Source organism: Saimiri boliviensis, chromosome 7, assembly GCF_048565385.1.
Source record: "Saimiri boliviensis isolate mSaiBol1 chromosome 7, mSaiBol1.pri, whole genome shotgun sequence".
In the NCBI taxonomy this organism is placed as follows: domain Eukaryota; kingdom Metazoa; phylum Chordata; class Mammalia; order Primates; family Cebidae; genus Saimiri; species Saimiri boliviensis.
The window spans coordinates 69,872,693-69,885,915 of NC_133455.1; the positions used below are offsets into that span (position 1 = coordinate 69,872,693).

Here is a 13,223-nt window from a genome sequence, read left to right on the forward strand (position 1 = left end):
AGAGAGGCCATGACTTGAAGAATGCACAGCCTGAGTTACACAGGATGTATCAGGCTGCTCTACCCTGATTACTCCCGTTTGAGGAGACAGAGGGCTAAGCACTCTGTAAGTGTGTAACTCCTAGAATCTATGAAAAGAGCACTGCAGATTTCGGGAAGGCTGGTTTCAGGGCATCTCTAACCTGGCAGGGGAGCTGGTAATTATGGAGACACTATACCCTACTGTAAGAGGAAGCCTGAAAGAGAAGTTGCCTGGAGCATATTTAATATGAGAGACTCATATTGAAACCTGTTTAGTCAGAACCAATTATCTGAACTCACAACCTTTCCAAAGGGCCCCTGGCTGTGCTGTTGATTCTCCAGCGGCTCTTTCCTGGAATTACCTAACCTGGATTCTGGTTGGCAGCTCCTGATTGGTGCCCTCTGCAAATATATTGTCAGGATGTGGAATCCTGAAGTCAGCGCTTTGCCTTCTCCTAGGCTTTGAAGCATCTTTGTGTGTGCTCCCTGATCTTCAGGTCACCACCATGAAGTTCTTAGCAGTCCTGGTACTCTTGGGTGTGTCCACCTTTCTAGTCTCTGCTCGTAAGTAAAGATTCTTACCTGAACATAAGTTTTGCGGGAATATACATACGTACGCTAAAGATGTGGGCTTATGATTGCTTAGAACGTGCTTTTCGATGTCTCCTCTCCAACTTGTTGTATCACCATTTTGACTGACCATTCAAGATGGAGTTGACTGTCCTTAGGCTCTTGTTAATTCACTCAGATTCCAATTCAGTAATAACCTTGGAACCCAAGCTTATTGTAACTGTTAGTAAAATATGTTTAAGAAGATAATCAGAGGTTTATTTCAGGAAAGGAAGAATGACCACACATCAGGTTTTTGATTGGTTTTCATGGGTTTTATATTATCTGTGCACTTGTTTTTCCTCAACTGGTACACCAAGGCCTGAGCGCCTTCCGCCGTCAAGTCTGGAGTATTGTCCATATTCTCTCTTACCTCCATTCTGTTAACTGGCACTCAGCTAACATCTTATTTTTCTTTCTTCTCTTTCAGAGACTGCTACAACACCGACTCAAGAAGAAACGGGTCCAGCTAGTGAGTCTGCACTTGAATGTCATCTTTTTCCTTCAATGGCTGTTTTCCATTTCTGGCCTCATGTCAAACAGCGAGTTTCCATGTGGATATTCTCACTTATAAGGAATCCTAAGCAAAAGCCTGAGGAAGCTATATTCCTGATTTTAAAATTCACCATGAACAAAGTGAATCTGCTTATCTCTTCTACATTCTTAGAACACATAAAATCTAGGCCATAGATTTATACAAATGTAGACTTATTATTTGTTGTTTTCCAGCAGAAGGCACAGGAGCATGAGGTCTGATTTGTGGACCGAGAATTTTTGAGAGATACCTTTAATAAACGGAAGGATTGAATATATAGCCAGTGTCAAAAAGAATCCACTGGGTCTCAGAATGAAGGAAGATACCGTAATTTTGAAAGTTATATAATATGAGGCCATTTGGATCACAAGTGAGGGTGGTGTGTGGGATGTGAAGTGCTGGGGTCAGGTAGAAGAAGAGGTCTACGCTTTACTCTTTGCAATGGTGTATATTCCTTATTCCCAGGCTGATGTTTGTTTCTCTTCTCCAACCTGAAAATGAAGCTTGTGGATCAAAGCCTTAAGTCATTCTTGGGCTTCTCCCAAAGTGTTCTTCACATTCTATACTGTGTGTGTGTTGTGCCTATGCACCAGCTAAGGAGGTCTGTCTTGATCCTTCACATGGTGGGAATTTACATCCTTTGGTCACAAGGGCTTTAGCTCTAGTCAGACCTCACATATATTTTTCCTGCCATGTGAGGCCCCATTAAAAAAAAATTCTCTTAAATAAGGCCTGAGATAGCATGGCTAGAGTGTGGGTTTGGAGATAGAGCTACTTATTTGCTGAGGTGGGTTTAACTCACCAATGAGGGGTCTGACTGTTGATCCTTATCAATAGCTCTGGTGTAGAGTCTAGAGAAAGAAATAATTTTCATAACTCTTACCCAGTCCCTTTGTACATGTAATAATTGATGGGGCATTTTTGTTACTGTCATAAGTGTACTAATTTCTCCTGTTATATCCAATGTGGCTCTCACAATTACCTCTCTAATAAATGGAGTCCAAGTGTCATAAAGCGTGAGACAAATATGGCTCTTTTCATTCTAGAGCCTGTTGGAAGATATCTTACTGCACTTTAAGACAGGAGATGTGACTCTAAGATGAGATACATCTTCTTAACCTTCCTCCTGTTTTCCTCTAGGGTTCATCCCTTCACTCAGACTCATTCATGCTGCATTGGAATGTATGCTGTCTTAGGTTATTCTGTGGGAAGGCATCAGAGTATCAGGCTACTAGAGATTTCCTTATTGCTTCTGAGCAGCCGTCTCTGTGAATAGGAACACTCGTGGCGTTGGTCTTCTGTGCTCATGCCTGGAACAAAGTACTTGCCTGTCTCTTTAATCAATGTCATTGTCCTTGGAGGGAAATCCCAAATTCTTTCTGTCCCAGCAAGGACAGCACAGGGAACAATGAGGCATGAGAAAAGTGGACAGGAAAGCTAAAGGTAAGACAGAGCTGATGACAGATTTACAGAGATGAATTCAGGATGAGGAATGTCTGTCCACCCCTGGATGGGATAAATTTTGTTTCAGGAGTCAGTCTCACCTAGAGCTTTTTCTCCTCATTTTACCTGGCCCTGACGACACTGATCCTGAAGACGTTACAACCACTGCTGCTGCCACCACTGCTGCCACCACTGCTGCTGCCACCACTACAACCACCACTGCTGCAACCACTACAACCACCACTGCTGCAACCACTGCTCCTAAGCGCTTTCCAGGTGGCAAGACTCCTCCATCTATGTGCTTCTTTTACGTGGCTCCTTGATTCCTTGCGTTCTCTATTCTCACAGAAACTCTATTTTTGGTGTCAGGGAGACCTCTTCTTTACATTGTTCTCTAATTCCTTGTAGTTTTCTAAGTCAAGTCAACAGATAAATATCAGAAGAGTCAGGAGGTTACCTGACTCCTAGGTTACAAATTTTACCTGAATGGTAAATATTGAAATATTGGCATTTATTAAGGAAAACTCTTCTTAGTAGAAATATTGTTGGAAAGACCAAAGTAAGTGTCTCCATGAAACTAGGCAACTGTTTTACTTTCGTTTTTTTATTTTTTAAAATCATGTAGTGTGTGTGTGTGTGTGTGTGTGTGTGTGTGTGTGTGTGTGTGTTTAAATCAGGCAATTTAAAATCAGGTAATCAGGTAAAATCTCTGTTTCCTTTAGAGAATTTTCCTGAAATAGAAAATAGTTAAACAATGAGTGAATTTACAATCTTTCTTGAGGCAGATTATTTTGAATGCTATTCAGGCTATTTCTGGGATTTTGGACATTCATCAAGGATCAATGCACATTCTTCCTATTCTGGGTTCACTTTTTCTTGACTTTAACTTTCATGTAGCATTGATTACAACATTTGTTCAGTCTGAACATATGCCAGGAACTGTGTCATAAAATTTATGTATATATCGTAATTTAAATATCACAGTCATTCTATGAAATAAACATCTTAAAAATGAGGAAATGGAAGAGTAGCAATGAGAAACTTTCCTTTGTGCACACAGGCAGAAAGAAAAAGAATTGAAATTGCACTCAAACCTATGCAACAATCTTGCATGTTCTTCACATGTACCCCAAAACCTAAAATGCAATAAAAAAATAAAAAAATAAAATAAAATAAAAAATAAAACATATGGAAAGTTACAATGAGAAACTTTCCATTGAGCACATGAGCAGAAAGAAAAAGGACTAAAATTGCACTCATACAATCAAAGTCCTTAAGAAATCTTCTTCAAATATTGCTTTATAGTTTTTCATGTCTGGGTCAGTGCTTGGCACTCTGTCAATAATCTATAAACTAGGACTATGAGTGAGAAAATGGCTTTTTTCTCTTATTAGAAGGCTGGATCTCTTTATGCCATATTATAGGAAAACTCATATGTACTGACTTTTTTCTAGTTCTGTCTAAAGTTCTAACCTACTTGGGCTTCCATCTAGGGCTATATTTCCAAAATCTTTAAGGACAGGAATTGGTTGTTTATCTTCCTGGAATTAAAATCTCATGTTCCTTTCAGTCTACTGAGTTTAGTTGACATTTGACACTTGTTAGTTCTTTCAGATTCCAAAGAATAAAGCCACATTCTTCATCCTTTGTGAAGCCTCCTGACAATATTTTGTTTCTCTTGCAGGTTTACCCAAATGGCTTCAGGATATCCTGAGTGGTAAACTGTTACCCTGAGATGGAATCAGCCTGAGTCGTCCATAACTGGTCACAGCTGTTTGCATTTCAAGTGATTTCATCCAATTACTTACCTTGCCTACTATATCTCCTTTATCTCTAACCAGTTTATTTTCTTTCAAATAAAAAATAACTATGAGCAACATAAAAATGGTATTTCTTAAGGGTTGTGGGCTGGTTGTCCAATGTTTAGACAATCCAAATGACAGACACTTCAGATTTTACCTAATACTTCCTTGTGCTCCTACTAATAACTCAACTTCCTATTTACTTCAGTTTTTTTTTTTTTTTTTTTCCAAATAAGACACTAGTTTTGGGCATAATACTAGAGAGATTTTTCTAACACGGGTAGACTAATCAACACTTACTAGGCACAGTTGTTCAATTTGATTTTGTCAAACTCTCCTATCAATGGACAATTTTTTTTTTCTTATCTGTAATGACTTGGCGTGTGTAGTAAGAAAGAGGAAAGCAACTTCTGACATCTGGGTGCTGTGTTGACACAGCCAAGCTTCAGAGTCATTAGAGGGTGACTGGATGCTCACAGTTAGGCAATGGTGTTTTCATGTTGGACACAATCTCACAAAACACCAGCATCACACAAGGTCATTCAGTGACTGTGATAAATTGAGAGCAAAAGGCAAAACCAGTGCATATGTTTTAAAGCACAGACAAAACTGTATTCTATGGTTTTGCACAGTTAGTGTGCGAAAAACATTCCTTTCTCTCATTCAGTGGTGGCTGCTTCACTATGAATTACAGATTAAGCTTCCCTGTAGTCTGCCCTCCTTTTAGATAATGTTTATCAAGACTCCTCATCTCAGCATAGTGCATGTTTGCTGACAGCATCCAATCCAGAGGTTATCCTCACTTTCCTGACCCCTCCTGCAACTCTCCTGACTCAAGCTCAAATCCTGAAATACCCTTTTCTAACACCTTGACAATATAAGGCAGCTCTCTCAGTTCCCCATGGTGTGTGCTGTATCCCATTGAAACAGTAACAAATCCAACTTTTTCAATCCAGATGTGCTCCTGGTGGTCATTGGCTAGAAAACTTTGACACCTGAATGCATGATTGGGAGGAGTATAATATAGAATAAGACATGCTATATATATATATATATTTTTTTTTCCAGCTTGGTTATGATCAGGTTCATCACTGGAACCCTGGACCTCTCACTTAGGACTCTAATGGTATACTTCGAAGGCTTTGTCTTCACTCCTGACTGATTGATTAGGGATCCATTGGCGGGTCAGACTCTTGAAGCATTACTCTGGATGATGTTGATGATCAGCAAGGACAGATTGTTACTGAGATTCTGTGTGTATTCTAGAAACTGGGTTAGAGTCGCAGATGGAGGCTGCATTAGGATTCTGTGTTTTCTGTTTGTAAAAACTAGAATCCCAGGAAAGCAGAAGTTGTGTTAGAGGCTCAGGTTTCATTGTTTCAAACACCTGTGGTCCTGGAAGTCTTTCTTACTGCTTCTTTGTTTGGAGTAAGGATGATTCTTTTCCTGACTCCTGCCTCTGGCCCTGGCCATAGGCTGGAAAATTCTTCTTAGTTTGTTTAAGTGAGGATGCACTCCATGACTCCTGGGCTGAACATTTTTTCTCCCTACTCCTTTGTAAGGTCTCTTCGTTTTCTCTATTTGATCCTGTCTTTCTCATGGAAATTTTTTTAGTTGTCTAAAACCCCTGATGGAACTCCTGCAGACTTTATGCTTCCCCAAATCTGTCTGCCTCCTTCAGTTGGCATGATTTTGCTGAGAATAATTTGGAACTTCATTGACCTCTTTAGGAAACTTACAATCTCCTCAGTTTCTCTCTTCCTTCTTCTTACCACCTTGAATCTTCCCTTCAGCACCTTTAAATCCTTTGATATGTCTCCCTTTAAACCCTACCATTTCTCCTCCGTTCACCCCTGCTGGACTTTTCCTTTACACTTCAACCCCTTAGCTCCTTATAATGACTTGAACTCTAAGCCTTCTGCTCCCACTGGAAGCTCTTAAGGGACTCAGCTTCCCCCAATAGAAACTACCTGAGGCTTAATAGATAAAAGGCTAATTGGAAATATACTGGATATTTTATTATCCATTTAGATGGGTTTTGAAGCTATCCAAACAGGTGCTTAATGTCTCCTTTAGTCGCTGGACTAGAATGTAGTCCCAGCCTCTATTAAATTATCCATCAGAGCAATGAAAATCTTAAAGATGTTTTCAACAAATAGTGGTAAGAACTTTAGCCCTCATATTGAACGGGAAAATTTACCATGTCCCATTTTTTGCTAGAAACACAATTAGGATAAACATGTAAAGTGGTATAAAGATGAGATTCAACTGTTTTATACAAAGCAGTGTTTTATATTACTCACTCACAGCTAATCTTTAAAATGAAAGCTATAAAATATCTGTTTGCATCAGTGAGCATGCATATTTATACATATTTATGTATGTATGTTATGTATATGTGATTTTTTCTATTACTAGATTAGCAAATTAATTTACAAATGATCTTAAAAAACTCATTCAAATTGGCTTAGAGATTAGTTAGGGCTTATATATATTACATGTTCCCCAAACTCCCAGATATATAAGAACTAACCCAAATGTCTTTCAAGTTCATGTGACTTAGGTGCATTTTGGTAAGTAAGATTAGTTTAATATTGTTGGTTAAATAAAAACAGCTACATTTTCCAATTGATCAGCATTAAGTATATGAGCACACATTTCTACTCTTCTTGAGCTTACTAGTCAAACTAATATTATGTATACTGGATGTCTAAGATTATAACACAAATTCAATCTAAGGACAAATGTACAAGCAAAGATGCAGTAAAAATGAATTACAATTATCTCTTGGTGTGTGCAAGGGATTGGCTCCAAGACACTTCACATCCACTCACTGCCTACGAATACCATATTTCCCATCTGACTTTGGTTGAAAAAATTCTGTGTGTAAGTGGACCTGCACAGTTCAAACCTGTGTTGTTCCAGGGCTAATGGTACTTGATACCTATTATTTAATATATCAAGCACAGTAGTAAGAAAAAAATCCCATGTACTTAGCTTTTTAGGTTTTTGCTTTTGTAATGTGTGCCTAACATGGATGTGTTGTAAAAATAATTTAACAGGTACTAATTTGTGAATGATGGCTAGTTTTATTTGGCATTACAGTATGTCTGCCTAAAAAGAGTTTCAAAACGTGAGCAACTCGCAACCTAAGAGCTAGGCTAAGTTAGGTAATATATATTCTTCAATAATTTCTTTTTTAGACTTGAAATGTATTACAGTTTAAAGTTTTTCTGTGTATATATGTAAATAGTTTCCAGTATTTCCCATTGTAAACAATGATGTGATGAATATTCCTCTACAAGAGTGATTTTACACATGAGCAAATATAGGATATATTTAATGTATATAAATAAATAAAGGAATATATATATATGTAATTATATATATAAAGGAATGTAGGATAAATTTCTAGGAATAGAATTGGTAAAGTATAGATAGATTTTAAACTATCATGTATGTTATCAAATTACTCTCCACAAGGATTACATTAGGTTGGACTTGAAGAAATTGCTGTTTTATTTCTTGATGCGTTGTAATATATCTTTATGGAGCATGATTTGATGTTTTAATACATACATGTTGTCTAATTATCAAATCAGGGCAATTAGTGCATTCATCACCTCATGCCTTTATTTTTTCTCCCAGGTGATAAAATTTAAAAGCCTTTCTTCCTGCTTTTTTGCAATATACAATACCTAATTGTTAGCCATAGTTACTCTTCTTTTTTTTTTTTTTTTTTTTTTTTTTGAGACGGAGTTTCGCTCTTGTTACCCAGGCTGGAGTGCAATGGCACGATCTCGGCTCACTGCAACCTCTACCTCCTGGGTTCAGGCAATTCTCCTGCCTCAGCCTCCTAAGTAGCTGGGATTACAGGCACGCGCCACCATGCCCAGCTAATTTTTTGTATTTTTAGTAGAGACGGGGTTTCACCATGTTGACCAGGATGGTCTCGATCTCTCGACCTCGTGATCCACCCGCCTCGGCCTCCCAAAGTGCTGGGATTACAGGCTTGAGCCACCGCGCCCGGCCCAGCCATAGTTACTCTTCTGAGCAATAGAACACCAGACTTGTTCTTATCTAATTGCAACTTTGTAGTCATTTACCAAACTTTTCCCTCTCCTCAACTGTTCCCTCCTCTCCTCAGTGTCTGTTAACACCGTTCTAGTGACTTCTTCTATGATATCAACTTAAACAAAATTAGATTCCACAGATTACTGAGCTCATGTGATATTTGTCTTTCTTTGTCTGGCTTATTTCACTTAACATAATGCCATCCATGTTCATCCATGTTGTTGCAGATGATAGGATTTCATTCTTTTTCATGGATAAATAGTACTCCATTGTGTATATATACCACAAATTTTAAAATCCATTCGTCTGTTGTTGGACACTTAAGCTGATTCCATATCTTGGCTATTGTGAATACTACTACAATAAAGATGGAAGTGCAGGTATATCTTTGACATACTGACTTCATTTCTTTTGGCTATATATATTCAGCAGTGAGATTGCTAGATTATATGATAGTTCTATTTTTAATTTTTTGAGGCAACTCCACACTGTTTTCCACAATGGTTGTACTAATTTACAATCTCACCAACAGTGTTCAAGTGTTCCCTTTTCTCCACATCTTTGCCAACACTTGTTTTCTTGATACTAGCCATTGTAGTTGGAGTGAGATAGTATCTCGTGATTTTGATTTACAATTCCTTAATGATTAGTGATGTTGAGCATTTTAAAAACATATCTGTTGGCCATTTTTGAGGTGTAGGCAACACAGTGGATGTGGTATGTGGGAACACTGAACTCTGTGCTAGTGTTCTCAGAGCTAAAGGAATCTAGAGAATTCTGTATGCTGTATTAAAGTGGGTGGATGAAGCTCAAGCCATGGAATACCTTTTCACAGGCGTAGAAAGACTTAGGCATTTGTCAGATCAAAACTATTCCACGGAGGTATTATTATATAGGGGAGCTTTTATAGTAGAGAAAAGTAGAAAGAAAAAGAACAAAAACTTGCTAGGCTCTTTAGTTCTGTCTCCAGGTTTGATCCAGACATAATACTCCTATTAAGGTTTTTGAGATCTCCTTGACAAGAAGTTAAGGAGACTTTCCTAAAAAGTAAGGGATTTACTATAGCCTGATTCCCCATTTCAAGCTGTCTATAATTTTAGTGGTAAGTTGAGGAAATGGTAGAAAATCAGACCATGGCAGGACAAAGTTTAGACATTCACCCGAAAACATGGTAGTGTCTGGTCTGACATGAGAATAGGAGTGGTCTTTAGGGAGAATATTTTAAGGCATGTGTACCATGAATTTCCAGGCAGTGTCCTCTCTAGAATTAGATGCAAGTTATTCACACACCTATGGCCAACTAATTTTCAACAAAGGTGCCAAGAACAGCACCTTGGGAAAAAGACAGTCTCTTCAATAAATCATGCTGGGAAGATTGTATGGCCACATGTGGAAGAATGAAACTAGGCCTCTACTTTTCACCATATACAGAAGTAAACGAAAAATGGCTTAAAGGCTTAAATATAAAACCTGAAACTATGAAACTCCTAAATGAAAACAGAGGCGAAATGCTTCAAAATGGGGCTGGGCAAGAATGTTTTAAATAAGAACTCAAAAGCACAGGCAACAAAGCAAGAATAAACAAATGGGATTACATTCAAAAATATTTGCAAAGCAAAAGAGAAAACAGCTGACAACTCATAGGATGAGAAAAATATTTGCAAATTATGCATCTAAGTAGGGGTTAAGATTCAGAATATATAAGGAACTCAACAGCAAAAAAACAAGTAAACCAGTTTCAAAATGAGAAAAAGATCTTAATAGACATTTCTCAAAAGACGTTGGTATTGGATCTGTCCTTTTCTCCTATCTTAGAAGTCTACCTTAGGATTTCAAAGTTCAAGATCTGAGAGACGCCTTATAGCGAGTGTCTCTTCCCCTCTCAACTCCAGTGCCCCTGTCTTTCAAGCACTAACCATTTCTATTACCTCCCAAAATTACACTTACTCCTTAGCCATTTTTTTTCCCAGTGAGAAAAACCACATAAGTTTAAATTCAGGTACGATGACATAGTCAGCATCTGAGAAGCTGCATCTCCAGCTACCTTCTTACACATTTTGAAAATCAAGTTCTTCATATGAATCATTTTCAAATAAACCCAGTAGAAATACAGAGACTACAGTAATATGGTTTTCCTCATTTGTATACACATTTCATCACTAGGAAAATAAAATATTTAAAAGCATTGGCAGTAACTAAGAAAGTCCAAAATAAACTTAGTTACAATTACTGGTTGTGGTTGAACAATCTTCCTTGGAGACCTATGCTGTTGATGAGTGTGAGACAGAATCTGATTAAAATAACTTTTTGGTTTCTCCAGAAAATTAACATATGAGAATTCTCTTCATTAAACAACATTCTTCATAAAACCACTCATTTTAATGCACTTATTTATTGATGAGCTGCTAGAGTTGTACACACATCTTGCCTTTATTCTCTAAAGTCTGGGTTGCAGTGACTTTGTCTTGTTTTTTTTCCGTATGCTAATTGAATTGTTAACTCAGCCACTTACATTGGTAATGTGCAAAGACACTAAGACAATAATAATAATTCTGCTACAGGTAGGAAGTTCTTACTTTACATTCAGTACTCCCTGATGTATTGTCAGATGACATTCTTATTTCCCATTTTCTACTGGAAATAAAATATAGATATTTACAAATTTTATATGATCTAGTTTTCAGAGACGTCATGGTTAAACGGCATTTATTAAGAAGCTACTTTCTTCACAGCCGTGAATTTACTGAACAGAAGAAAAGTCCCCTTAAACTGATTGGAAGTAATTTTTTTTCAAGTATCATAAAGAGGTAAGAATTATTATTGTTTGTTTCAATAAGCAGGTGAAGGAATGAAATAAATTTGAGTGTAACCTTATTGTTATCAAATTGCTATGTTCAGATTCTATCTTAGACATGCTAGAAAGACTTAGATTGTTAAAGCCTAGGGATAAAAAAATATTGACTTGTGAGAATAAAAACCTTCCTTTTTCCTTTTTTTCTTTCCAACTTGTATTTTAGGTTTGGGGTTGCATGTGCAGGTTTGTTACATGGGTAAATTGAGTGTTGCAGGTGTTTGGTGTACAGATCATTTTGTCACCCAGGTAATGAGCATAGTACCCCAAAAATAGTTTTCCTTCTTTCCTTTTTTTTGGATTAATTATTTGTATCCTTTATTACTTGGTTCAATTATTTACATTATTATGTCAGCAATAGGGGTTTTCTGGGAATTTATCAAATATAAAACAAGCAGGGAAACAAACAAAACAATCTTTAAAGAAAAGTATTTCCTCTGTAGGGAAAGACAAACAATTTAAATTAATTTGGTCTTTAATGAAAACCTTTCTGGAAGAGTCCTATCACTTTCTTTATTCATAATTAAACCAAATTTAATTATGCACCAAATTTATTCATAATTAAAACTTCTGACTTGTGGCTAATAAAAGATGCCAAATATGATCTGAAGCACTGCTAAAATTAACCTAGAATTTTGGTTGAAAGAAAAAAAAATCAATAAATTGCATTTATCTCATTTCATTTAAAACTTGACATGATGCTTTTAGACCTTACTGCTTTAATTTTAAGATATATTTGTAGGATTTTTCACCTAGTTATTGATATTTTAGGGGGAAGACTTATATAATGATAGAAATAAAGCTTCTTGTTTTATTCTTTGAATGGCTCTCCAACAAGAAGGAAGGCAGCTAGAGGGGTGTATTAGTCTGTTCTCATGCTGTTAATAAACATACCCAAGGCTGGGTAGTTTATAAAGGAAAGAGATTTAATTGACTCACAGTTACACATGGTTGGAGAAGCCTCACAAAGAGAGTTCTATTTGTGAGACTTCTCTGTAGGATCTATCCCCTGAAATGATCTCAGGTTGTAAAAAACACTACTCTGGAATATGGTGGTTGTGATGGAAAAAACAGTGGGTTTAGGGATGCAGGGAGGTGAGCATTGGGGCCTAAACTCAAGACCTCTCTTCTCATTTGAAATGGTTGGGCTGTGTTACCACCCAAATCTCACCTTGAATTATAATAATTCTCTTGTGTCAGAGGCAGGGTCAGGTGAAAATAATTGAATCACAAGAGCAGTTTCATATATACTGTTTTCATGGTAGTAAATAAGTCTCATGAGAACTGATGGTTATAAAAATGGGAGTTCCCCTGCACAAGCTCTCTTGCCTGCTGTCATGTAAGATGTGAATTTGTTCCTCCTTTGCCTTCCTTTTTATTGTATTTTATTTTTGAGAAGAAATCTTGCTCTGTCACCCAGGCTGGAGTGCAGTGGCGCGATCTCGGCTCACTGCCACCTCTGCCCTGGGGGTTCGAGCGATTCTCCTGCCTTAGCCCCCCCGAGTAGCTGGGATTACAGGCATGCATCACCACGCCTGGCAAATTTTTGTATTTTTAGTAGAGACAGGGTTTCACCATGTTGGTCAGGCTGGTTGTGAACTCCTGACCTCAAGCGATCCACTCTCCTCAGCCTCCCAAAGGGCTGAGAATACAGGTGTGAGCCACTGTGCCTGGACTCCCTTGCCTTCTGATAGGTAGTTTTTCAATCCTCATCCTCCTCCCAACCTCAACTCTCAAGTAGGTGCCAGTGTCCATTGTTTCATTCTTTGTGTCCACGTGTACTAAATGCTTAGCTTCCAATTATAAGTGAAAACGTGGTATTTGGCTCTCTGTTCTTGTGTTAATTCATTTAGGATAATGGCAACCAGCTCTATCCATGTTGCTGCAAA

General features: G+C 37.6%; 1 protein-coding gene across 1 annotated transcript; it reads left to right on the plus strand.

Moving 5' to 3' along the window:
* Nucleotides 1-431: 431 nt before the first annotated feature.
* MUCL1 (mucin like 1) lies at nucleotides 432-4,492 on the plus strand. The gene is made up of 4 exons (XM_074402723.1): nucleotides 432-584; nucleotides 1,060-1,101; nucleotides 2,761-2,883; nucleotides 4,292-4,492. The coding sequence occupies exons 1-4, from the start codon at nucleotides 527-529 to the stop codon at nucleotides 4,339-4,341; spliced, it is 273 nt and encodes a 90-aa protein (XP_074258824.1). The 5' UTR covers nucleotides 432-526; the 3' UTR covers nucleotides 4,342-4,492.
* Nucleotides 4,493-13,223: the final 8,731 nt, after the last annotated feature.

Coding starts and splice junctions, on each gene's coding strand:
- MUCL1 (XM_074402723.1), top strand. CDS start 527: ATGAAGTTCTTAGCAGTCCTGGTACTCTTGGGTGTGTCCACCTTTCTA. Junction 585..1,059: donor CACCTTTCTAGTCTCTGCTC/GTAAGTAAAGAT, acceptor CTTCTCTTTCAG/AGACTGCTACAACACCGACT. Junction 1,102..2,760: donor AGAAGAAACGGGTCCAGCTA/GTGAGTCTGCAC, acceptor CTGATCCTGAAG/ACGTTACAACCACTGCTGCT.